Source organism: Thamnophis elegans, chromosome 2, assembly GCF_009769535.1.
Source record: "Thamnophis elegans isolate rThaEle1 chromosome 2, rThaEle1.pri, whole genome shotgun sequence".
Classification (NCBI taxonomy): domain Eukaryota; kingdom Metazoa; phylum Chordata; class Lepidosauria; order Squamata; family Colubridae; genus Thamnophis; species Thamnophis elegans.
The window spans coordinates 99876940-99903095 of NC_045542.1; the positions used below are offsets into that span (position 1 = coordinate 99876940).

A 26156-nucleotide genomic window follows, 5' to 3' on the forward strand; every position below is an offset into this window, starting at 1 on the left:
AGCACTACAGCAACCCCTTGTTTCCAGCCTTTTAGACATCCAGGTATTCCAGCAGAACTCCTCTGGAGTTCCTTCTTGCTTGTTCTCATCTTTGACTTGCACACAAAAAGAGACCCATCTAATCTCCTCCTGTTTTCAAACCATGATGAATCCAGAGCCCAAAATAGGATCATCACAGAGCCCTCACCTCGTATGCTTGTGGAGATGGCACAGGCTGGGAGCGATCGAGGAACGGCTCAGCGAGCTGGAGGAAGCCATGGCGATAGGAACTGAGATCCTTGCACTGCCACACCAATTTGTAAAGCTCCAGGCAGGTCAGGCCAGCTACAGCAGCTGTTGTGGTGGCAATGGCAGGTACAATCCGGCCCGCAATCCTCTTGGCCTATTGAAATTAAGTTGGACAGACACCATGGAAATGATGGGAGAGAAAGCCACTTCTTGCAAGAAGGCGTTCTGCAGGTACCAAGCAATGGGGAAGGATTTTCTCAAGAGCCTTGGCTACGGAATTGATAGCCTCCACCACTTCCATTCCCTTGATAGACCCTCTATCCCCAAGCTTCCAACTGTTTTTCCCTCCTGCTCTTCTAGTAAAGAATTAATGCAACCTTGCTGCATGGACTCTTCTAAAACATTCCAATATCCCCATTCTCAGCTCCCCATTTTCTGTCTTTCATTTATTCGCAATAAGGGAGGGGAGATGAGAAACAAAGCCCCCCCCCCCCACTAGCCTCACCTGGAACTTATCCACTGGAGGGATGTCATAGTTCTCAGCTCGCAGATTGGCTGCATGCGTGATGAATTCCAAATGGGAGTCCTTATCCTGAGGGCACAACAATGGCAAAATCAGTCCTAACCAGGAAGTGGTGGAAGTAACAGAAACGGATCTCAATGGGAAAAGAGACAAAAGTGATTGTAATCCTTACAAAAATCAGGAAAAACAAAGAACAGTTGGGTTTGGATAGGCTGTAAAGAAAAGGCATAAAAATGTGGCAATGCAGGGTAGATATGATGTTTGGAGGGTTTATTTTTAGTAAAAGAAAACAACGCCAGTGACTGCAAAAACAGTGTGCGTGCAACACATTGTGCAATCTTGGAAAACAGTGTGTAGCTAAATAAGTTTCCACAGCCCGGAGCAGCTGCAATACAAAGGTTGCCCTTGACTTGGTTAAGGAATTGTGCCTTCAGGTCTTTTCCCCTTCCTCCTTATTATCCTCTTTCTTCCCACATGACAAACCTATTTCACAATTTTTAAAAATATGGCTGCCCCTTTTGTCTATCCAACCTATACCAACGATACATTACAGGCCCTTCAGACTGGATGTCTCTGGAATATTTTTGAACTGGGAAGAACCAAGGCAGCTTCAAGTGGGAGATGGGAGAATGTGAAAAAGTGAAAACGCGAACTGTAAGCCATACAATCTACAATACAATAGCAGTGTTGGAAGGGACCTTGGAGGTCTTTCTAGTCCAACCCCCTGCCTAGGTAGAAAACCTTGTACCGTTTCAGACAAATGGCTATCCAACATCTTCTTAAAGACTCGAAACTGTGTAGAAAATACAACAGTTGTATAAATACTGCAAAAATAGGATGGTGTTCTGATTCATTAATAATTAATTGGTAAGAGCTATAAGGCAAGCCATTTTACGAAACACAACTCTTACAGTAATATTGCAAACCAAAGAAACAGTAAAACCAAAATCCTAGTTTCTTAATCAACAATATCCAATCTATCAGACAATGTGATCACCAAGCTCCAATGCCTAAGGGAAAAACCCAGCTCTTTGCAGCTTTTTGGAAGGCTAAAAGTTGGATCCCAGGAGGGATCCACTCCACTGAGCAGGGGCTGCGATGGAAAGGCCCTAGTAGATGGCAGCATCCAGGGGAAGGGGACGTGCCCTCCCAATCTGATCTAGTGGAGAAGACAAATATCTTCAGGGAAAGAAAGTTCTACAAATAACCTGATTTTGTGCCATGCAGAGTTTAAAAGATAACCTAGCAGCCTGAATTGCACTCCGAAATAAAATGAGAGACAGTGCGACTACGAGCAAATCAAAGTACACCATTGCATTCTGGACTAGTTGTAACTTCTGCATGGTCTTCAAGGGAAGCTCCATGGAGAGCACATCTCAGTAGTCTAATCAGAAAGTCCTAGTATGCAGTATTGCTCTGACAAGCAGGTTAACTAGGTCTGATCATGTATGCAGCAACAGAAGAAGAGTTATCAGAAAGATAATTTATTAATTAGACTTCTATACCGCTTAATAGGGCTTTCAGCCCTCTCTAAGCGGTTTACAAATTTTTTTGTAAAAATTTTTTTGCAAATTGAGTCAGCAACTTGCCCCCACAGTCTGGGTCCTCATTTCACCCACCTCGGAAGGATGGAAGGCTGAGTCGACCTTGAGCCGGTGAGATTTGAACCGCTGAACTGCAGATCACAGTCAGCTGAAGTGGCCTGCAGTACTGCACCCTAACCACTGCGCCACCTCGGCTCTTTTTAATGAAAAACAGGATCATCCACAACTCATTTCCAACATCCTGGCACTTCCAAAGTCTGAATACAGTCAAGATGCAAACTCACAACAATGTCCATGACCCTGTTTTTTGGAACTGCACATCTGTCTCTGAATGGCTATCCTTCTTAATCTGGGCCCAAGTTTCTTCACCAACACAGGGATATGATAATATTTTTACAGGCTTATGAAGAATGACTTCATAAACAGCAGCAACAGACTGTAATGTGATCAAGTAATTTGGGACACAAATGGGGGGAAAAAAACAAAAATAGTGACAATAATCTACCCAACATTGCACAAATTTAAACACATGTTTAAATCCTTTCTACTGAAGCGAATGGTGGTTAGAGCCAAACTAAATTTAATGGCATTCACATAGTCAGCAAGTGTGTGATTAAAATGCTGAGACAACCCTGGTCCCCAATTCCAGGGAGGAATATTGGGGGGAACTTTAAGTATTCGAAATCTCTTCAATTCTAGCCCAATTGAGGAAATGTAGGGACAAAAATCTCTATCCCATATATTCTTGGGATTCAACTCAAGACAGAATCTTCGGCATCTCAATTTGGATCCTCACAACATGCTGTAGGTTAAGGTTGCCTTTGGAGACAACACTGAAGCTGGAGTTGATGCAAAATGCAATTAGACTGCTGTGGCATAATTCCACTAGCTAAGTCCAAGGCTAAAGTTACTAATTGCCAATAGACTTCCAGAAAATTCAGAAGACCCATAATGATACTTTTGATCAGTTGGTCTGAATGATATTTAAAAAAAAATTCTTTATGATGCAGCAGCAGGAAACAGCTTGACAAAATGTATCTGCTTTTCTAGGGCAATCAATGGCCGCATCTGTTGAGGGCCCACACCCACAAGATCACCAGATTACAGGTAGCCCTCAATTTAAGACTGCAATGGAGAGCAAAATTTCTGTTGGTAAAGGCAGCAGGTGATGTGAGTCACACCTCATTTTATTATATTTTTGCTACGGTTAAGTGAATCATCGCAGTTGTTATCATAAATCATGTGATTGTTCAAGGAACCCGGCTTCCCCATTGATCTTGCTTGTCAGAGGTTCTCTAGGAAAGTTTGCAAACGACAATCCCAGGACCCTGGGAATCTGCAACCATCGTAAATATACTGCCGGTTGCCAAACAACCGAATTTGGGTCATGTGACTGTGGGGATGCTGCAATGGTTAAAAGCGTGAGAACTGGTCATAAACCACATTTTTCAGGGTTCTTGTAACTTTGAACGGTCACTAAATGAGTAGTCGTAAGTCAAGGGCTACCCTGGTGTACATGTTTTCTTCATGGTACTCCTCATTCTTTAGAACAGTGGTGTCCAACCTTGGCAACTTTAAGACCTGTGGACTTATAGCAGTTAGCAATAGCAGTTAGACTTATATACCGCTTCATAGGGCTTTCAGCCCTCTCTAAGCGGTTTACAGAGTCAGCATATCACCCCCACAGTCTGGGACCTCATTTCACCCACCTCGGAAGGATGGAAGGCTGAGTCAACCTTGAGCCGGTGAGATTAGAACCGCTGAACTGCAGATAACAGTCAGCTAAAGTGGCCTGCAGTACTGCACCCTAACCACTGCGCCACCTCGGCTCAGCTTTGCTGGCTGAGGAACTCTGGGAGTTGAAGTCCACAAGTCTTAAAGTTGCCAAGGTTGGACACCACTGCTTTAGAACACCCTCTTTCAGTTCATACCCTCTTAGGTTAACAATTCAAATCTGAGCTAATCAAGATGTCTTTGGCCCCCGTTGGCCTGAATTGAAGGCATCCAAACTCTGGCTACAAAATATGCAGTTACATTTTATATTTTCTTTTACGTTGCGATGCATCCAGAGCCCTTCAGGATTGAGGTGGTTTATAAACAATGTGAAATACATACCTACAATTTTAAACGATTTGTGTAATAGAATGCATGGCAAAATGTACCTTAGCCCTTAGGCGCTTAACCTGAGCTACACGTCATTTTGTGTTTTTTTTAAATAATGATATTTCTCTCTTCTAGAAACTTCAGAAACTTAAATCCTAAATGTCAACTCAATTATAACTCAAAACTCCAGAAACAGTAGCCTCCAAAACATGGAAAAGGTCAAAGCAACTAAGCTTTGGTAAATGAGATTTCTATTAGGAGCATTTGACAGCAACTTTCAACTGACATGGCAATATAAGGAAAATATTCCACCTTAACTAAAATCTGGACCTCGATCCTGGCAGCTGATGACATATTTGGATATAATCCTCACAATATTCCTACATCGCAACTGCATTTCTGCAGACAAATGCCCACTGTATGCAAAGAGTTTGGCTCATAGCAGCTGTGGGCTTGTTCCAATACTGCTCTGCACACAAGGAATATCATTCAATCCACAATGTTCTCCCCTGCTAAATGAAACAGACTTCCTACTGCAAGATGTGAGCAAGCTGAGGAAGGCCGTAACTCAGTGCTGAAGGGTGTTCTTTGTACACAGAAAAGTCGGCTCCGCTTTCATTATCCAGCTTAACTTTCGTTTTAAGAGTCTCTGATAGCAAGGGTGAGCAAAACCCTTGGCACGAACCCACCGTTTTCCTTAAATGTTCCACATCCTTATCGTTTCACATTCAAGCACCTCCCCGTTCTCCAGTTTCCGTCATTCTCATTCGGAAGACCCAGATAAGAATGAATGTAGACCAACAATCCTTCTGACTTTATTTTGTCTTCATTTTACGCATGGCTCAGAATTAAGTCTGTGATCAAGAAAACTTAGTTCTTAAGAGAGGTGTGGCCAGGAGTGTAGCTTTATCAACTCAAAAGAGCAGTTTATCCAGATATGGTTTGAGTCTGACATAAAGACAATTGTTCTAAGTAGCATGTCTGAGTCTTGAGGTCACAAGTTCGCACCATCCTCTCTTGTGGGATTCCACCACAAATTTAACATGTAACTTAGCCTGATTATTTCCTTTTTTCTCTTGAGAGTTTTCTTCTGGAAAGAAGGCCTTAATGCAGTGTTTCTCAACCTTGGCAACTTGAAGATGTCTGGACTTCAACTCCCAGAATTCCCCAGCCAGCATTTGCTGGCTGGGGAATTCTGGGATTTGAAGTCCAGACATCTTCAAGTTGCCAAAGTTGAGAAACACTGCCTTGTTTCCTCAGAGTCCATCTAAAACTTACCTACACATTTAAGTTACAAATAAATTAAGGAAATCATTAGGTACATGGGAAGTTGTGCTGTCAAAATGACCTAAATTCAGCCTTCTCTGGGTTTTGCTCGATTTCTGCTCATTTAACGTGCCCTGGCCTCACCCACTTTTGGGAATAAGGGCCCCCGCACATCATTAGAGTCCAAACACTTCCTTCAATCTAAAAGAAGTTGCTCAGCCCATTTCAAGCTATCCAATGGGTTCTCAGTAAAGGTGAGGTTCAAAACCAGGAGCCATCCGATTTGTAATTCAGACTTTGAGTCATAATCCTACATTTTGTGTACGTGATACAAAGGGAGTGTTTTTTGTAACGCAGCATTTGAGCTCTGAATGTTTAAAAAATTGTGTGGCTCTTGTTCATACTTGCCCTTTACAGATACTGGGACAATGGGAAAATCAGTTTATGAGTCATCTCATTAAAGTGTTTTAGCTCTAAACTGAAATTGCCTGGTCCAGGATGAAGAAGCATTGTCAGAACTGCTGGGGGTGGTGGTGGTGGTGGTTCACAATTGGAATAGTGGAGTCACATGGTTCACTCAAGATCTACATAGAAAGAGATACACAGCAAGATGCAATAAACTAGCATAGCCATACCTTCTCAAAGTGAAGTGGCTCCATATGACCACTGTCTTTTTCAAGCTCCTCTCTTAGCTTTCCCAATTCTTGTTTCAGTTCTATCAACATCGTCTCCTCTAAAAGACATATTTAGTCCAAGTGAGATCATTTGAGCGATATGGAATGAACAAAACAACTGCTTGTTTAAAGCCCCTTATATGTTCAATGATAACCTCCACCCACATTTTGATTAAGATCAGCAGAAGGACCTTTAGGAGCTAATGGAAGCAGTTTAGTTTTCTGACTATCGTTGATCTTATCCATTTCTTACTAGAGGCACTTGGTAATGTTGGACTCTCCTCATCCGTAGTAGGGATATGCATCCCTTGACGTGGGTGGAAGGGTAGGAGATGCAACTCAAGGAGAACTTGCAAAGTGGTAGCTTCATCTTCATGAACAAGCAGCTTGTGTGTCTCGGCAAAGAGGCGACTGGCAGACACAATGAAGCTCTTGTGGGTGGTCTATAAAAATCCAAAGATAGCTTTAGCAGAGTCAGAACCCAATATATCCCTTTTCCCCCACTGAAACCCTAAGTTCTTATTTCTTATAATTAGCAATTGGAAGCATTGGGTGGCCCTCCAAAAATAAATTCCCTACCATTCAGTTCATCACACCCCCCTTATATGATCAATATATCACACCACATCACCTAATGCAGCTTGCAACTACGACTGCGAGAACCAGTGGGTTTAGAGACAGCATTCTCCAATCCTCCTTTGAAATATCCAAGGCAAGTTTGAAATGAACTAGTCTTTCTCTTGTTTCTCTTGTTGATTAAACATTTCTGGATTCATACTCTTTTTTTTTTTTAATAGCAATAGCAGTAGACTTATATACCGCTTCATAGGCCTTTCAGGCCTCTCTAAGCGGTTTACAGAGAGTCAGCATATTGCCCCCAACAATCTGGGTCCACATTTTACCCACCTCAGAAGGATGGAAGGCTGAGTCAACCCTGAGCCGGTGAGATTTGAACCGCTGACCTGCTGATCTAGCAGTAGCCTGCAGTGCTGCATTTAACCACTGCGCCACCTTGGCTTTTTATGAAATCCTTCCATTCCCCACTATCCTGTCAAGAGCTGAAGAAGCTTCTTAGATGAGAAGTAAAACGTCTTCAAAAGAAAAATCAAGAAAGTCCAGTTGCCTCCTGAAAAAAGCACCTTTGGGACCGCCATGACCTGGATGATGAGACTCTCTAGAGACTACTCTTTTTAAGCTACCGTATTTTGGGGGGTATAAGACGCACTTTCCCTTTCCCTAAAAGTGGATGAAAATGTCAGGGCATAATATAGACCGAATATGGGCTTGTTTTTAGGCTCCCAAGCCCCCTGCGTGTTGCATTTTTGCCCTCCCCAGCCCCCAGAAGCACTCTGCAATGCTGTGAATGTCCCATTTTTGCCAAAAACAGGCCCATTTTGGGCCAAAAACTATTTTTTCTTGTTTTCCTCTTGTAAATCTAGGTGAGGCTTCTAGTTCAGTGTGTCTTCTAGTCTGAAAAATACGGTATTTATTGTGAATTGTTTGCCACCAGTTCTAGGAAATAATAAAAACAATTCTCATTCATTGAATATGTATGTGTGTATTCATGAGAGTGAATGTGTACTTTTACTTTTAGTATCCATATTAACATTTACTTTGATCCTTTTAACATTAAAATGCGAATGGTCACCCAAGAGAGGAAATGTCTTGACCTTCCCTTGATGATTCTTACTGAGAAGACAAAAATCTGCTCTCTTCTAGAATCCCCAGTTCCCAAGCTGAACAACTCACTCACATTATTGTAATCAAACTGGAGTTGGTGCGGGCATCGATTGGATCCGGACCAGAAAGGAAATCCAGAGCTTGTCTCCTGGGGACAAAGGTAGATAGGGTCAGTCAGGAAGCCACATGGGATGTGGGGAAAGAAGTTCAAGGAAGGAAACTCCATTGATCAAAGGCTGGAACTGAGCCAGGTAAGTTTTGCAGCCTGAAGTAAGAAGATTTAGCCACGGAAGGGAGAATAAGTGCTCAGAGGTAGTAGATGTGGCTGGAAGGAACTATCTGTACCATCTGTATATTTTACTTGTATATATTTTAATTCCTCCAAAATATCCAGGGCCTCCTTCTGACATTACTGTTACATTCCATTAAGGGCCAAAAAAAGGTTATATAAAAGAACAATGCTTTAGCACCCAAAAGATAAGACACACATAACCATGGTAGTATCACTTTCAGCAACATAAATTACAGTGTGAGGAAAAATGGGGAATGAAAAATGCAATGGAATCTGCAACTGAGGCCATGGAGCTACCAAAGAGCTCTAAGTTGAATGCATAAAATGGGGCCTTAGCTTTTCTTTTCTTTTCTTTTTACCCTTCCTTGAATCTGTTTATGAAAAGCCATGAAAAAAAAATGTGTACTATAATTCACGGATGCAGTAATCCTTCAATGGCATTTTCAATTCTGAGTGGAATTCACAGGTATCAAAGAAGCCACCTTTACATTAAGCATCTGGGTTTCCACAAAAATGTACAGTAATACCCCCTGATTCTCTCTTTTTATTTTCCTCTCAACCAAGCCAACAAAATCACTTTCTGTGTTTTAGGTATTAGTGTAACTAAAAGAAAAAAAGAAGCAGCACGAGTTCTTTTCATAGAGCGTGTGCGTTCCTGCAGGGTTGAAAAACGCTTCCTTTTATTTTCTATTTATAGTTAACACCGTTTGCAAAATTGCACCATCACCATTGTATGGAGAGAGATATAATGATTATGGGTTAACTACATACAGGGCAGATTGTTTCTAATCTTCTCAGAAGGTGTCAGATAATCTGTAGTAGGAAATATGGGAAGAGGGCTCTCTCCGTACTACCGGAACATCCTACATAGAAAGGGACTGGCTACCTTGAATTTTGCTTCACCATAACAAGAGGAAGACAGCGAGATGCAGGACCGCTATGGAAACTGTTCTAGGTCGAGTCCTTAGCCTGAGCATCTGGACTCTCTGCTTTGAATATACAGGATTACTCTCTCTGTGGACTCTTGATTACCGTTTGCCATTTGATTCCGATCCTATTAGGTTCTTATTCTTCTGAAGTTTTTCTAAAAAACTATAGGCAAATCATTTTCAAGATCTCCAGCTAGGGCCGTAATGGTGAACCTAGGGGCACCTGTGCCAGAGGTGTCATGCAGAGCCCTCTCTGTGGGCACGTGTGCCATCGCTAGCTGCCCTTCTGGTTTCTGGTGCGCCAGCCAGCTGGTCTTCGTGGGTGCCGGAGTGCCAGAAAACACCCCCAAAACAGGCCATTTTTCTGGCTGTTTTGGGGTTGTTTTCTAGGCTGTTTTTCTTTGCTGGTGCCAGAGCGGCCAGCTGGTCTTCACAGGTGTCAGAGCCCCAAAAAATGGCCTGAAAGTTGCCCACAAAACAGCCAAAAATGGCCCCAAAACAGGCGTGTGAACACCGTCCAGCTAGTCTCTGGGTTTGTGGCTCTGGTGTGCACATGCGCATACATGCACGCCCATTCCAGTTTGGGCACTCGGTGCCGAAAACGTTCGCTGTCACTGAGCTAGGGTGTATGAGTTATTTTATGACCATGGGCTTCTACCCAAAGAAGCAGCAAGAGTAAATGTTTGCGGAGCTAAGTCTGTAAGAAGCAATGCCTCCAAAGATGAGACCAGCACTTTTTATATTAAGTTTTGATTAAGTTGGAAGCCTCTGCAAAAGAAATGTATACTCCATCCAAAGAAGGGCAGAGGGAAGAGGATCCTCCCTTGATCTTGAGCCGTTTCCACTTCACTTGCTGCACCGTGCTGGGCAAGAAGCTAGGAAGTAGTTGAGGGTAAAAAGGATATGCTTATGTCTTACATATTCAGGTGGAAAGTTGTACAGCATCTGCAGGATGTCATGACAGAAAAGACGCTCCCAAAGTTTCCGGGCCCAGGCCACGCAGTCTCGCCAGCACTGTGGCTGCTCCTGAAGACTCATCTTCACTAGGTTCAGCCTCTCCAAAGCTTCCGTGCCTTCTTTCTCAAAGGTGGTGGGATCCCTGCAGTTAAACATAGACACTGTGGTTGGACTAAAGAAAATATTCAGCTGTTTTATTTCTTAAGTATAGGAAATCTTCACCAAATATCCATAGGCCTCTCAAAACAACCAGATCTCCTTGTTTAATTATTCTAAGAACAACTATTGTTTAGTGATAAAGTATCTACTAAATTTCCATGGAAGTCGCCTATACCCACGATGGGTGAAGAGGCGTCAAGTACAAGTACAAGTCTACTAAACACCCCCTGTCCGTGCCCCTGCTAGTAGAATAAAACATCAACTTGATCCCCAATACTACCTATTCATGATTCTTACACACACACACACAATATTTATCCATCTTTGACAAGATCTAGATTTTCACTCACCTCAGAAATTTATTAGTATCCTCTGCTCTTATTTTGAAAAGATCCTCAAATTGATTTCGGGCCCACTGGAAAAGATGGAGATGAAGTGGGTTCAGGAATCTATTGTGCTCTTTGTAAATGCATTAAGCCTGTGCATTGACTCAGAAGCAAGAGCAGTTAGGATGACACCCAAATAACCAGTACCGGATAGCAGGCTCTGAGTATCTTGCCTGCCAGTATTTTTTGGGCTAAGTGGGCCAACACAGACCACAGATCCCTCAAGGCTGGTATTTACTCCTCTGATCTAGATATAAGGGCTCCCCAATCAAATGGCCAGACAGAAATTTCCTCCATTGGAGGCAAAGGGGAATCAAACAGGGGCATGAAAAGCCTCAGGATCCTGAAATCTGGAAAGGGCTGCCCTTGCTACCTCTGTTCTGTGAACTGGGAAGAAACAGCTGAAGATTTGCTTGAGATGAAGAATTCTGGCTTAGCTTATGGGTGAAACAGCTGAGCCCTATCTCCTGTCCTCACACCACTAACTGGCTATCCTAGTTTTTGCCCAGCTGCCTAGAAACAGTAAATGAAGCTAAAAGGGCCAGTCAGAAGAAGGGAGTTTCCCCTCTTTCAAGGATGGCTCAGCTGGAGAGAAAGGGAAGGGTTTGGAGCAGAAGCTGCAGAGTTGATGAGGGGCAGAACAGGGGTGAAATTCAGCAGGTTCTGGAGATCCGGTAGCGGAAATTTTGAGTAGTTTGGAGAACCGGCAAATGCCACCACTGGCTGGCCCCAGAGGGAGGTGGGAATGGAGATTTTGCAGTATCCTTCCCCTGCCACGTTCACCAAGCCACGCCCACCAAGCCAAACCACGCCCCACCAAGCCACTCCCACAGAACTGGTGGCACAAAAATTTGAATGTCACCACTGGGGCAGAAGAAAGATGTGGACTTGTACCTGAATGGTGTGCTGGATGGTAGTGGGGAAATAGCGCAGAGTGCAGAGAGGGATTGTTGTACTGTCCTTATCCAGACTTTGTCCATGTGTGTTTGTCAGGTAAGGCACGAAGACTAGGGAGTGTCCCTTGGTGCCATCGGTCCCAGAATCGAGCAAAGGCTTGAGGTAGTGCAGACATATTTCACCCACTTCGTTTCCTGCAGGGGAAAGAAAAGGGGGAAGCCTAAAGCGTTGCACAGTTCTTTGCATGATTCTGCTTCCATAGCTCCAGTCAATCCGAATAAAGCTGGAATGGACTTTGGAGATGTTCTAGTCCAGCCCACTGCTCAACTATACCACTTCAGACAAGGGACTGTCCAGTCTCTTCTTAAAAACCTCCAGTGGTGATGGAAGCACCTACAGCTTCAGAAGGCAAACTGTTCCAATGGTTAATTGTCCTGTTAAGAAGTTTCTCCTTAGTTCCAAATTGCTTCTCTCCTTCATTGTGTAGTTTCCACCCATTATTTCTTGTCCTGCCTACAAATGCTTTGATAAATAAGTTGACCCTCTCCTCTTTGTGGCAGCCCTTGAAATACTGGAGCGCTGCTATCATCCTTAGTCCTTCTTTTCTCTAAATTAGCCAAATCCAAATCCTACAACTGTTCTTCATTTTTTAATCTCCAGCTAACTAACTTTTAGGAGAGAAAGAAGTCAAGGAACACAAGAAGGACCATTTGTGGCTTGCTGAAGTCACTTTCCTTAGAAAGTTTGAGGAAATCAAAGTTGCAGGCAAAAAAAGAACTGATTGCCTCATGTCTTCCCTCATTCTCTGAAGAAAAGAACTAGAAGAAAAGCAAGACAAAATTCAAACGATATAAATGCTATAAATTTAGAAATAAGCATTCCTTAGAAAGGCCTTGTTTTGAGTATTCCGAATCATGGTATGAGTGATGGATAAATATTATGCAAATTTAAGCGATTATTTACGTGCCCTCAATTCAGCCTTGACTGCTAATGACTCCATAGACCAGGGGTGTCCAAACTTGGCTGGGGAATTCTGGGAGTTGAAGTCCACAAGTCTTAATGTTCCCAAGTTTGGACACCCCTGCCATAAACAATGCTCACCAATCTGCCTTCAATAAAAATCCTAGAGTTCTTCAAATATTTTTTTTGCAGTAATTGACTGTCCCAATTACCTGATACATTGTTTTTCCTTCCTCCTTCCAAGTTTAACAGGGATATGTGTGTATGTGTGTGAGAGACAGATATTCAGTCAAGCATCAACTCCCATCCCACGCAAAAATATTTGGGTTTCTGCTTGTGGGTCAATGTCTCAAAGGTGTAGTCAGTTTTTATTTGGTCCACAACTAATTTATTCTTATTTTTCTTGCAGTTCATGGTACATTTAGTAATTGTTTCCAAATGTATCATTCTAGCACTAACACTGATGATGTTACCTAGTTTGAGTAATGAAACGTCTGCAAGAAACGTACAGGGGTTTCTCCTTTCAAGTTTCCCAGTCAGTACAGTATGGTCATTGGTGATGATTGGCGGCATTAGAGAGTTCCCAATTTATCCAGGAGCAATTATGTTATGGAAGTCTGGAACACTTTACCCTGGGAGACTCATACCCATTATGATTGAAGGACTTACTGGCTTGAAAGCTGTCCAGGGCACTGGCTACACCATCCAAGCCCAAGAAGAATTCGTCCCCATAGAAGTGTTGTGTGTCAAGCCCGACCCGATTTTGCTGAGCTATTACATTGATATTAGGATTCATACGTCTTATGGCAGCTGCAGCCACTTCTGACTTCTGCTTCTATAGACAACAAAGGAAACATGATTAGATCTAAGATTAAAATTGGTCATTGACCAACGTGCAGAAATAGGTCAGAAAACAGACATTCTCCATTTACATTAAAAGTCAATTTGCTAGTATTCGGACTTGCAGCAAATCTCAGAGTTTCTAAAGTTACCACTCTTCCTTCTCCCAATTGCCCCCCCCCCCGGCCATCTTGTCTGCATGACTTACAGATATATCTTGTGGTCGAAATAGGAACTGCCTGTTCAGGTTGGACTTTTCAATGATGTCCATGTCTGTCACAGTGATCTCCCCGCCCTCGCCAGCAGCCAAGCCAATCATTGCGAAATTCTTCAAGAGTTCACAGCCAATCGCACCTGCTCCTACCTAAAAAAGTTGTTTATAATAAGACTGTTTGAGACCCCGTGACATTTTGGAACAATATCAAAAACTGGAGATAGCTCCTCAAATTACTGTATATATGATTGCTCTTATCCACACTTCCCATATATCTTTTCTCCATCTGCATGCTATTAGTCTAACCCTCATGCAATTTCAATAAAACATGTGTGGCAGTGGTAAGATTCAAATAATTTAACAACTGGTTCTCTGCCCTAATAATTTCTTCTGACAACCAGTTCACCAAACTTCTCAGAAACTTAACCGGTTCTCCTGAAGTGGTGAGAAGAGGGTGAATCCCACCACTGATGTGTGGCAATTACAAAGCCTGGACAGAAGTATTCACACAAGAAAATTGCTATCGAAGTCCAAAAACTTTCTGAATACAATTCTGGGAAAAGGATAGAAATGACATACAAAATGACTCTCCCATTTTGAAAATAAAACTCTTGATCACCTTATATATTATAGATGTCAATTTGCCCAAAATCTAAAAAAACAAACAAACTATGAGAAACCCATGATTTTAGTATGTTTCCATTATAGCTGGTACACTACATTAACTCTTAATTTTGCTGTGGAAGAAGCACAGACAAGAAACTCCACAAGTTCATGGGATCCATATGCCAATTCATCTATTGTGTGAAGCATATAAGAACTATGCAACGGCCTTAAAACAAGAAAAAGGAGTAAAACCGGGATGGAACCTCAACCCAACCCTCTTTTATCTTATAAATCAACTATTTACCAGTCGTTTCTAAAATGGCTGTGAAGTCCAGGATTACCAGAATGTGACTCAGCAGCACAAAGCCTGTTATACAGTGGTGATCTCACACACTCCCTTCGATAATAGAGTCATGCAAATGAACAAAAGGAAAGATTTTGCAGAATGTGAATGTATCTTGCAAAAACATATCTTGGTTCCGGTCTATTTTTCCAAAATATTCTCATGAAGGCTAGAGATTTGATCAATGTCAATCCTTCTAGGCTTGTTTGTTTCCTTCCTGGTCTAAATTACTTAGGGGATCCATGTTGAATTTCCCATAAGTCTTTGTAGTCACATCTGCAAAAAGTGATATGCTATAATTTAAGACGTCATTACCACTGCTATAATAATTTCGTCCCATCATCTAATGGGAATAGTTTCAACATCTGGAGTCTTTCTTCAATAATCAGGAATCTGTTAATTAGGATAAAATCTGATATCTACAGCAGCAGTTCTGCCAGCAAATGATGTTACCACCACCATCCCCCCTGCCAAAAAAAACAACAACCAGAACCCAACAAAACCAATAACAGCTGCAGGAAGAATCTAAGCTTCATCATAGACAAATAATAATTCTTGCTTTGGTGCCCCCTCTCAGGCTAAAAAATGATCAAATGCTCCCTCTGCTGTGAAAAACGGGAAGAAAAGGCACCAAAGTTTATCCATTCTCTTTCAACAGCTGCTGGGTGAATACGTGGTTTCCCGTCCTGCAATGGGAAATTAGCTCATCAAAAAAAGTTTTCTTTTGTTTTAATTATTGGACCCACAAAGGTCATTTGGAAGAGCTGTAGATCTATCATCCCAGATAAGATAAGGTAAATGAGAGCTGGAGAGACGACAGACAACAACAACAACAACAACAAACTTAGCATACACAGCATAATTTGCCCAAACCAAGTACACACATTATAATGAACCTAGTTAGCGTGCGGTAAGAATGTTGTTTCATGTGGTCCGCAAGAGTTGCATGCCTTACTCACCAGGAAATACTTCTGCTTCCCAAGTTGTTTTTGGAAGTCAGCCCCAAAGACAGCAATCTGCCCATCGTAGCGGCTACCACGCTGTCAGAGACAGAGATGGCAAACATTAGAACCCTAAGAGGAAAATTCCAGACCGGAAGTAAAATGAAACCAGCCCAGTTTCTCAAGGGCATTCTCAGAAAGTCTAGTTGGCATCATGAAAGAGAACAGAATGAATGAATGAATGAGCTGGAAGGGACACTAGAAGTCTTCTAGTCCATCCCCCTGCCCAAGCAGGGGAACCTATACTATTTCAGATAAATGACTGTCTAGACTCTAGATTCTTCTTAAAAACATCCAGTGATGGAGTGCCCGTGATTTCTGGAGGCAAGCTGTTCCATTGGTTAATTGTCCTCATTGTTAGGAAGTTTCTCCTTAAATCCAGGTTCTCTCTTTGATTAGTTTCCAACCATTTTTCTTGTCCTGCCCTCTGGTACTTTGGAGAATAATTTGACCCCCTCTTCTTTGTGGCAGCCCCTCAAATACTGGAATACTGCTATGAAAACGTTTCAAACAGCCACTAGTGGAAACCTTTCTAAACAGAGTCGTGCTGGGTCAGACCTGAATAGTTTGGGGGAAAAGGCAAACTATGGAATGTAACTACTCACCGGAGCACAGTTTTCCTCTGTCAGCTGCTCCCCCTCAGGCAGGCATTCATAAGCATCAAAGTACAGCCACTGATCCAAAGGGGTGAATTTCCCTGAAACAGCCTGCAAGCAAAGTAGCATAGAAACTTTGCTCAAGCAAAAGATTATAATGAACACTGTGGAAGCTGGAGTCCAACACATCTCGATCTTAAGCTGTAAAGCAGGCCCAGTTTCAGTAGGTGATGTTTTTGCTTATTGTGTCTCATTATTCAGAGAAACCACATCTTTTGGTCTTCAACTCAACTGTTAAAGGCACAAAAGCCCCTCGGGGAATGGGAAGATTGGTACTTCTTCACCATTCTAGCCAGTTCACTAATCTTGTTGAGCACTAATTCATCCAGGAGGAAATTGACAGAGTGGCTCATCTGTATTGCAACAGGCAGAAAATAAATTACGCTAGGAAAAGAGAAAATGGAATGCTTGCAGCCACTACCAACCCAAGACAGACTGGGCTCCTGGGCTCTGGAGTCATCCCACATGAAATTAATTTCTATGTGATTCAAGTAATCTTTAATCCAGCCTTCTGCATTTGTCACTTGCTACAACTGGTCAGTTATGGTACTTTGTGGCGAATGGTCTCTGAATCCAGAGGGCCTTCTGTGATGAAGCTTCGTCAGTCCAAATCTTGTTACAGAAGGCAAAACTGCAAAGGCCTTGGCATCGCCCCTGAATAATACACACACTGCTGCCTATCATACTGAGCAATATTACATTCTATTAAAATTAAAGTAATTATTCTTTTCCTTACATATATATTATCAATATTCACACAGTGTATACAATCTATTCCCATTCCCTGTTTCATTTAAGGGGGTTATTTGTCATGAATATTGTCTATTTGGGCAATGTGCACTGTACATCTGAGTGGAAGTCATAGGGCCAAAAGGCATACAGGAAAGTTTGAAACTTAACCCACTTTACCAAATGAGTTTTTAAAACTACATGTGCTCAGGTATAATGCCAATCTCCACCACTGTATTTCCCCCATCTTTTTAATGTTTTTATTTGTAGCCATCTAGAATTGTTCAAGGAAAGATGGAATATACAGTATATTAATGAGTGTGTGTGTGTGTGTGTGTGTGTGTGTGTGTGTATGTGTTTACGTAGTTTTTGTTTTCGTAGATTTTCACAGGTGTAGGTATGTTGGTCTTGTTGTATTCGGGTCTTTTCCCGTGTAAGATTGTCTTGGCAACGTTTCGGCGAGGTCTGATTTGCCATCTTCAGGCTGGTGTTTTTGGCTTAAAGCGTGGCCAGAGCTGCCGTCTTTCTATAAATCTTGGTGGGGGTGTGTGGAGTGCTGGTGTTGTAATACATATATTAATATATATATTACTATTAATAGTAATAGTAATATCAATATTAATATATTGTGTTTTAATAACAAAAACAAGAATAATGATGATGGCTAAGAGCAGGAAAGTTGAAGAAAAGAGACAGGAGTGAATTCAGGTTGCACAAGACCAAGCCTTAAGAAAAATACATACAAAGCCACAATTGAGAAGAGAGCAACGTCAGCAAATGCTGCCTCTGCAAAGAAACTGGAGAAACAGTGGATCACTTAGTTGCTGCAAGAAGATCTCACAGACCGACTACAAACAATGGCCTGACAAAGTAACAACAACCGTGCATGAACGAGAAATACTCCAAAAATCTAGATAGTGGACATTGCAGTAGTCTGAAACAACAGAATAAGAGAGAAAAAAGAATTGGAGAAAAATCTCAAAATACAAAGACCTGCAAAGAAAAGTAGAAAAATTATGGCCAAAAGAATAGTGCTAACATGTGCCTGGAGTGCAATCCCAAAAAAATCTGGAGCACCATTTGAAGACCACTGGCATTGACAAAAATCACCATCAGTCAATTGCAAAAGGCAGCTTGCTTGGAACAGCTTACATCTTGCTACCACATCTTTAACACTTATCAGATAACAATATTTGCCTATCCCAGGTCCTTAGGAAGGACTCAGTAGGTTGACACAAACAGTCTAAATAATTGTCTGACTGTTCAACCCAGCATAATAATATCATACTGTAAGTCATTGTCTGCAAACTATAATGGCCGTCTTCACATATCCTACTTAACCAAATATTCAAAAGAAAACCTACGCAAACCATATTATGGCTCAGCATGAATCAAATTGGGAAATTCCAGGACTGACAAACTGAAGAGCCAGGATTGTAGACAAAGAAGAAAGAAAACCTAACAGAGAATGATAGCTGGAGGGAGCCAGTTACGTGTAAGAAGACTGCAGTTCAGAGAGGATATGTTACAGGGAAACATAATTTGACTGTACTAGATGTAAATAATTAGAGTTCTATCCAGCCTGTATTTCTTCTACAAGCGCAAGCCAATTTACATGGGGATTTCCTTCATTCTGACGACTGCAAAAAATCCGAGATTTGCTGAGAGGGTGAAAAGCCCAAAGTCACCTTTTAAGTTTTCATGGTTTTAGTCTGGTAAATTAAATCTCAATAAATGAGAGTATGATATTGCTCTTCTTACCCATTCTTGCTCAAGATTGCAATCATATTGCAATACATTTTGTCTGATAAGCTGGGGATCATCCAAATCCTGATCTTTAAACTCTCTTCTTCATTTCTTTTATTTTAAGTCAACATTTGGCCATTGTAGTAGTCTTACAATTGTTACATCCTTTAGTTCATTCTGTCGTTTGACCTATCTAGAGAAACGGCTAGAAAAATCCCAAGTGATTTTTCCCTTAAGGTGCTCTGACATACTTTGTGACTAGTAATACAGATGGCCAGATTTTAGCTATTTGGTTACCAATATATTTTGACTTCCGGTAGTCGGTATGTGTCAGAACTCTGAGTAAAGGCTTCAACAAACCTCTTATCAACTCATAAAAGATCAAAGCTAAGATCTTGGGTTGCTTCTCAATAAAATGTCTTTTGTGCAATCCGTCTGCCTCCTTTATGGAATTTTACCCAGGTTGTAATAGTTGACACCACCCCCTGTTTCTTAACTTTCCTGTTTTTTTCCAAAAGCTCCTTCCAGGTTTTGCTTATCACAAAAAGATATTAAAAAGTTAAGGATGGAGAAGCTGCTCTATGCCATTTATCTGGTAGAATCAGAAGCTGCCTCGTAATCATTTGCAAAAGGCCCTACAGAAGTAAATCTGAATCAGAGGTTTCCTAAGTCTCAGTGTGTTGTATAATTATGGTACATTTACACTGGCCAAACTTTGCTTCTCAGAAATTAGGACACATGTAATAAGAAAAGGTGTTAAGAGGAAGACATAGCTTTACAAGTAATCCTTGACTTACAACCACAATTGGGCCTGGAATCTTGGTCATTGAGTGAAGTGGTCATTAAGCAAGATGCCACAATTGCTTTGCTCAATAACCACAATCTCTGTTTTCCCAGTTGCGGTTGTTAAGTGAAGCCCCAGGGAGAGAAACCAGACCTCCTGGGCATGGTACAGCCATCACCCCCAGGAGGCCCAGATCCTGTCCCTCACCATGGGAGAACAATTGTGAGAATGATGGAGTTTGCTAGTGTTTTGAGGTCCAGTCCTCCAGCACCTGTGAGGATTACATTCCCTGCATGAAGGAGAGAAGGAATCTTAGTGCTGGAGGACCGGACTTCAAATCTAACACCTCTTCACTTGCGGCTTTCCTTTTTGGTTTCCTCAATGACTTTCTGAAAAAGCTGGCAACGAAGATTGCAAATGGCCATTACACAACTGCATTTTAAATGTGGACAGGTTGTCAGGAGCCAGAAATGCGGTGATCGGGGGGCCGTGCAACGTTTTACAACAGCCATCGTTGATTGCAAATTGTTATTAAACAACCAGTCTTGAGTTGAGGACTAGCTGTGTGCAAAAACGAATACACGATAAATCCCTTATTTATAGCTATTTTCTCTTCCTCACAAAGTATGAAACCAACGTTATGGCCAATTGAAAATGCATCACTCACACATAGGAGAGAGCACACAGCGAAGGACTTTAGGCCTGGCATAAAGGTTAAGGTTTCCCCTGTCAGTTGAGTCTGACTCCAGGGGGACACGGCTCATCTCCCTTTCTTAGCCAAGGGAGACAGCGCTGTCTGAAGACACTTCAGTGGTTATGTATGGCTATATGTCGAGGCGCAAATGGAGCCTAAGCAGAAGAGGGTTATGTCTCTTATTACTCTTCAAAAACCGCCTCTGTGTTAGGAATCTTGTCCATTGTAAAGGTTCCCCTCACACATATGTGCTAGCCGTTCCTGACTCTAGGGGGCCTTGCTCATCTCCGTTTCAAAGCCGAAGAGCCAGTGCTGTCCAAAAACATCTCCGTGGTCATGTGGCCGGCATGACTAAACACTAAAGGCACACAGACCCCCTTCCCACCAAAGGTGGTTCCTATTTTTTCTACTTGCATTTTTTATAAACTTTCGAACTGCTAGGTTGGCAGAAGCTGGGACAAGTAACGGGAGACTCACTCCATTATGCGATGCTAGGGATTTGAACCGCCGAACTGCCGCTCTTTCTGATCAACAAGCTTAGCCACTGCGTCCTTTAAAAAACAGCCTTCAAGTTGCTCATCTATCATGTGGCTGCAATCTTTCCACTGTAGTAAAATACATTACAGTTTTGTTTAAAATATTGTACTGATTAGCTCTAATTAGCTCTAAATTAGCATATACAATATGATGCAAATCAGCAGGTTTTTTCCTGAGATGCATTTCTTCTTTTGGGGTGATGTTTAAGTGGCCACCCTTCCAAACAACAGTCTCTGGAGGGAGTATTTCTCCTCTCTTCTCTAACCTCCTCCTAACTGGTGCAACTGAGAGAGAAACAGAGGAGAGAAGCTCAAGCTTCCTATCTTTCCTTAAAAATGGTTTAAAAGCATAAACTGCCATCTGGTGGACATTTTATGAATTATGAGCAAAACATTCTTGTATCTGGTTAGATTTTATAACACTGTATAGAATAAAGAACAACAGTTGGAAGGGAAGGGACCTTGGAGGTCTTCTAGTCCACCCTCCTGCCGAAGCAGGAGATCCTATACCATTCCAGACAAATGGCTGCCAATCCCTTCTTAAAAACCTCCTGTGAAGATACACATAATTCTGGAGGCAAGTTGTTCCACTAATTTGAAATCCATTCCATATATTGTAATCCATTCCAATTAGGACAGAAAACCCTTCTCTGCTTGGTAGATGGACAACACTGAGTTAAAGCTAAAACTATGCTAGTGTGACTAGTAAAAATTAGTATTAAATAGTCTTTAATTGTCATCTTTCTTAACAATACCTTGGACAATTTATGAGTAGTATTTGTTGTTGTTAGTTTGGGAAGTTGTGTCCGACCCATCGCGACCCCATGCACAACATTTCTCTAGGCTTTCCTGTCCTCTACCATCCTCTGGAGTCCATTTAAGCTCATGCCTACTGCTTCAATGACTCCATCCAGCCACCTCACTCTCTGTCGTCCCCTTCTTCTTTTGCCCTCAATCGTTCCCAGCATGAGGCTCTTCTCCAGTGAGTCCTTCCTTCTCATTAGGTGGCCAAAGTATTTGAGTTTCATCTTCAGGATCTGGCCTTCTAAAGAGAAGTCAGGGTTGATCTCCTCTAGGACTGACCTTGCAGTTCGATCACCTTGCAGTCCAAGGGACTCGCAGGAGTCTTCTCCAGCACCATAGTTCAAAGGCCTCAATTCTTTGACGCTCAGCCTTTCTTATGGTCCAAATTTCACAGCCATACATTGCAACTGGGAAAATCATAGCTTTGACTATACACACTTTCCTTAGTCGAGTTCTCAGATTAGAAAAACCCAGCTTTTATATGCCCTCAAGCTAGAGCAGGAGTCCCCAATCCCAGGTGTGTGGACTGGCACTGGTCCATGGTCATTGAAAACTGGGCCACAAAGTCGCGGGTAGGTGCCTGAAGCTTCATTTGTGCACAAGAAGCCATCTTCCCCTCCCTCAGGAAAGGAATATCATGTTATCTGGCTCCAAAATTACGGCTAAATATTGTGAAAGAAATATCTTGAACATTAAAAGATACGTCCAGACTGAAAGCGGCGAAACTTACTTAATCATGCTTCTATTTAAAAATATATACAGTGGACAAAATGATTAGCAGTGCCATCACAAAACTTCTCATGCAGCTTCAAAACTATTTCTTTTAGTTTCCTGTAAGAATTCATAGTTATTCCTAATATTGTATATTGCTCTCATGCATTCAAAGCACTTTGTGTATTTTATTAATTAATCCTTTCAAGAATCATATCAGTTACGTCAACAGTATGTTTCTCTACTTTCTTTTTTTTGCACATGAGGAATATTGAGGTTGAAAAAGACTGGCTTAGGGTACATATTGAATTATTCTCAAAAGAGGTGAAACCTACTTCCTGATTTTTAGCTTTTTTAAGCTGCTACTTTATATTAGATATCTCCAGCATGATTATTAATTATTGTGGGTATTACCTACATTGAACTTCTCAAGTATTCTCCCTCTCGTTTTAACCTTGCATTCATTTTATGAAGTTTGCTAGGCTGACAAGAGACAGAGAATTTATTATTGAGTGAGGACTTGAACCTGGATTTACCAAATCCAGTTGTTTTTTTTAATCACTGGACCATTGGTTTTTTATTCAAAGGCCATGTCTTAGCAGAATTTCCTTAACGCTTAATAAAATGTCCTTAATAATTAAAGGTTTGGGCACAACAATGTTTCTTATTAGTATGTGATAAAAATTCAGTTTAGCATAACATGATTAATATCACACACACAAAATGGAAATCCATCAGAAATATCTATGGGAAATGATTGTAGATGGTATGTGGACTACAATTCCTTTAGTAGATAGAATTTTTGGGAACTACAGACAGTCTCTGCCTTATGACCATTCACTTAATTATGGTCTAGAAAGAGTTCCCTTCCAATATAAGTCCCAAGCCTATGCCGATGACTTAGTATTTGTTTTAGAAAATCCACTAGAATCTAGTCTGAAATTAATTCAAAAATTAGAAGAATATGGTGAAGTGGCAGGATTAAAAAGTAATAAAAGCAAAACAAAAATGATAACTAAGAATATGACAAAAAAGCAAGAAGAGGAATTGGAATTAGTAACTAAAATGCAAATAACTAAGAAAGTGAAATACTTGGGGATCTGGTGTCGACAAAATGTTCTACAATTAAAGACGCTAATTATAATAAACTAGTGACACAAATAAAGATTTAGAAAGCTGGAAAAATATTCAGCTATCACTAATGGGATATCCACAGTTAAAATGAATATTTTACCAAGAATTTTATTTTTGTTGCAAGCCGCATCTATTAATCTGGGTAAAACTTTCTTTCAAGAATTAAACAAACTAACTGCTAGGTTCATCTGGCAAGAATGAAAAGAGAGGATTAAACTAAAGTCAATGCAAGATAGCAAGGAGAGGAGGCTTAGCATTACCAAACTGGAAGCTATACGCATTAGCAGTTACAACAACATGGATGAAGGACTGGATAGAGTTAAAGAATAAAAGAATCTTGACCTAAGAAGGCCATGATCTGCAAGCAGGTTGGCATAGCTTCCTATGGGATGATAAAAATAAACGCACAAATACTTTCAAAAACATCTACCATATTTTTCAGAGTATAAGATGCACCGGAGTAGAAGACGCACCAAGATTTAAAGAGGCAAATTTTTAAAAAGTAGGTAGGTAGATAGAGGGATAGAGAGGGAGAGAAAGAGGGAGAAATACAGTAGGTAGTTAGAGAGAGAGTGCGAGAGTGGTTAGGTTGGTAGGTAGATAAAGGGATAGAGAGAAATAGAGATAGAGAAATACAGTAGGTAGGGGGGAGAGAGTGTAGGTAGGTAGGTAGACAGACGGATAGAGAGAGAGAACTAGAAAGAGAAAGAGAGAGAGAGAAATACAGTAGGTAGGTAGGTAGATGTTTCCAGGTGTCTTTATTCATGTGCTGGAGAAGGAAATCGCTGACAACCTGCAGCACCTAAGACTTTGTTTCTGCTGGCACAGCAGTTGACCAATATAATTCTCATCAATCAGTTAAAGAGCTTTCCAAAAGGAAAAAAAAAGTTTTTGCACTCTGCAAACCTCCCAAAAACGGCCCGTTTTTCATGAAAACGGGTGTTTTTTCTTCCAAAGAAAGGCATAAATAGCCTTGGGGGAGGCTTGCAGAGTGCTCCTGGAGGGTGGGAGTCCAAAAATGAGCAAAAAACGCCCCATTTTTTGCGAAAACGGTCCCGGGTTTTGTCAAAAAAATTGCATGCATAGTCTTATGGAGGTTTATAGAGTGCTGCTGGGGGATGGGCGGGGGGGGGGAACGGCCCATTTTTTGCTCATTTCTGCCCTCCCCAGCCCCCAGGAACTCTCTGAAAGCCTCCATAAGGCTTTGCACAGCCATTTTGGTGGAGGGGAAGGGCTTCAGGAAGCAAAAAAATGCTGTATTTGATGTATAAGATGCACCTAGATTTTCAGCTTCTTTTTTGAGGAAAAAAGGTGTGTCTTATACTCCAAAAATACGGTAATTAGAAATGCGTTATTGCAAAACTGGCTCAAAATAAAAATAATGTGAAAATCCAGAATTGACTATCCCCGACAGAAAGGACGACGCACCCAAATTTTACAGATATGAATAAAGTGTTAAGATACAGAGACTTAATTAACGGACAGGGAAATTTAAAAACAATCAAAGAACTGGTAGAACAAAACATGAAAGTTGACTGGCTAACCTACTTGCAAATCAAAACTAAACCCAATAATGATACTAAATTATACGGCATTGAAATGGAACCACACAAATTAGATAAAACAATCCAAAGCTCAGAAAGAAAGATGATAGGGATATATAAATTTCTGCTGAAGCATAAAATGGAAGAAGAAATTGTGAAAGAACAAATGGTAAAATGGGCACAGAACTTTGGCTACAATATTGATTTAGATAAATGGGAAAAAATTTGGGGGACAAATTTAAAAATGACACTATCGGTTGCATACAAGGAAAACCAGTACAAAATGTTTTACAGATGGCACCAGGCACCAGTAAGGTTAGGAAATATCTCAGCAAATATTTCCCCAAAATGTTGGAAATGTGAATCAACACATGGAACATATTATCACGTATGGTGGATGTGTGAGGAGGCTAAAAAGTATTGGAAAAGGATTAAAAATTGGCTGCAGTCAATAACAGGAGTCAAAATAGATTGGAAACCAAAAGTTTTTCTTCTAGGAATAATGACTGTGAAATATAAAAAAGAAATCCAGTATTTAATTTTACACATAATTACGGCGGCGAGGATTGCCTTCACTCAGAAATGGAAAAATAAATTAATACCAGGCGAAGATGAAATAATAAGAAAGGTTATGGAATGTGCCGAAATGGACAAATTAACAAAAGAAATCCAGGGAAAAGAAGAAACAGAATATTAACAGATATGGGGAAAATGGTATAGGTGGATGGAGGAAAGAAACAAGGAGCAGTGGTTAAGGGGAATTAACATATATCTATGCACTCAAGAATGTTTAAATTTACTAGAGGTAATCACCCAATATAGCAGATAGATGAGTAAAATAAAGGGGTTAAAAATGGTGAAACACAAATGAAATATATTAGAACATAAGTATTGTATCGATTTGAAATTGCTCTTAGAAAAAACAGGAAGTTCCTGTTTGTACTGTATTGTGTAAATGTAGTGTACGTCTAAGTTTTGTGTGTGTGTGTACTTGTATATTTGTAAATACATTAAAAAAAAAGAGCATTCCTTTCCATGCATGGAGAGGAGCTGAACTCCTTCAGCAGGCAGCTCTTTCAGCCAGCCCCCAGAGACAAGGAGCCTGGGGTGCCTCCAGTGGTGGGCTGCTACCTGGTCGGACTGGTTCAGCTGAACTGATAGTTGTAATCACTGGCTGCCCACCCGCTCCTGAGCTATCCTTTCCATATACCTGTAT

At 41.2% G+C, this 26156-nt stretch overlaps 1 protein-coding gene across 2 annotated transcripts in view; it reads right to left on the reverse strand.

Annotated features, from left to right (window-relative positions):
• The window catches only part of UBA7 (ubiquitin like modifier activating enzyme 7), a 61774-nt gene that overhangs the window by 16034 nt on the left and 19584 nt on the right, over positions 1–26156 (reverse strand). For both annotated transcript variants that reach the window (XM_032212056.1, XM_032212055.1), the window contains exons 11-22: positions 16208–16309; positions 15561–15641; positions 13647–13802; positions 13268–13433; positions 11636–11832; positions 10706–10770; positions 10158–10338; positions 8092–8166; positions 6592–6781; positions 6300–6397; positions 734–820; positions 188–382 (exon numbers count right to left, since the gene is read on the reverse strand). In XM_032212056.1, the coding sequence (XP_032067947.1) occupies positions 188–382; positions 734–820; positions 6300–6397; positions 6592–6781; positions 8092–8166; positions 10158–10338; positions 10706–10770; positions 11636–11832; positions 13268–13433; positions 13647–13802; positions 15561–15641; positions 16208–16309 (1593 nt within the window). The remainder of the gene's footprint in view (positions 1–187; positions 383–733; positions 821–6299; positions 6398–6591; positions 6782–8091; positions 8167–10157; positions 10339–10705; positions 10771–11635; positions 11833–13267; positions 13434–13646; positions 13803–15560; positions 15642–16207; positions 16310–26156) is intronic.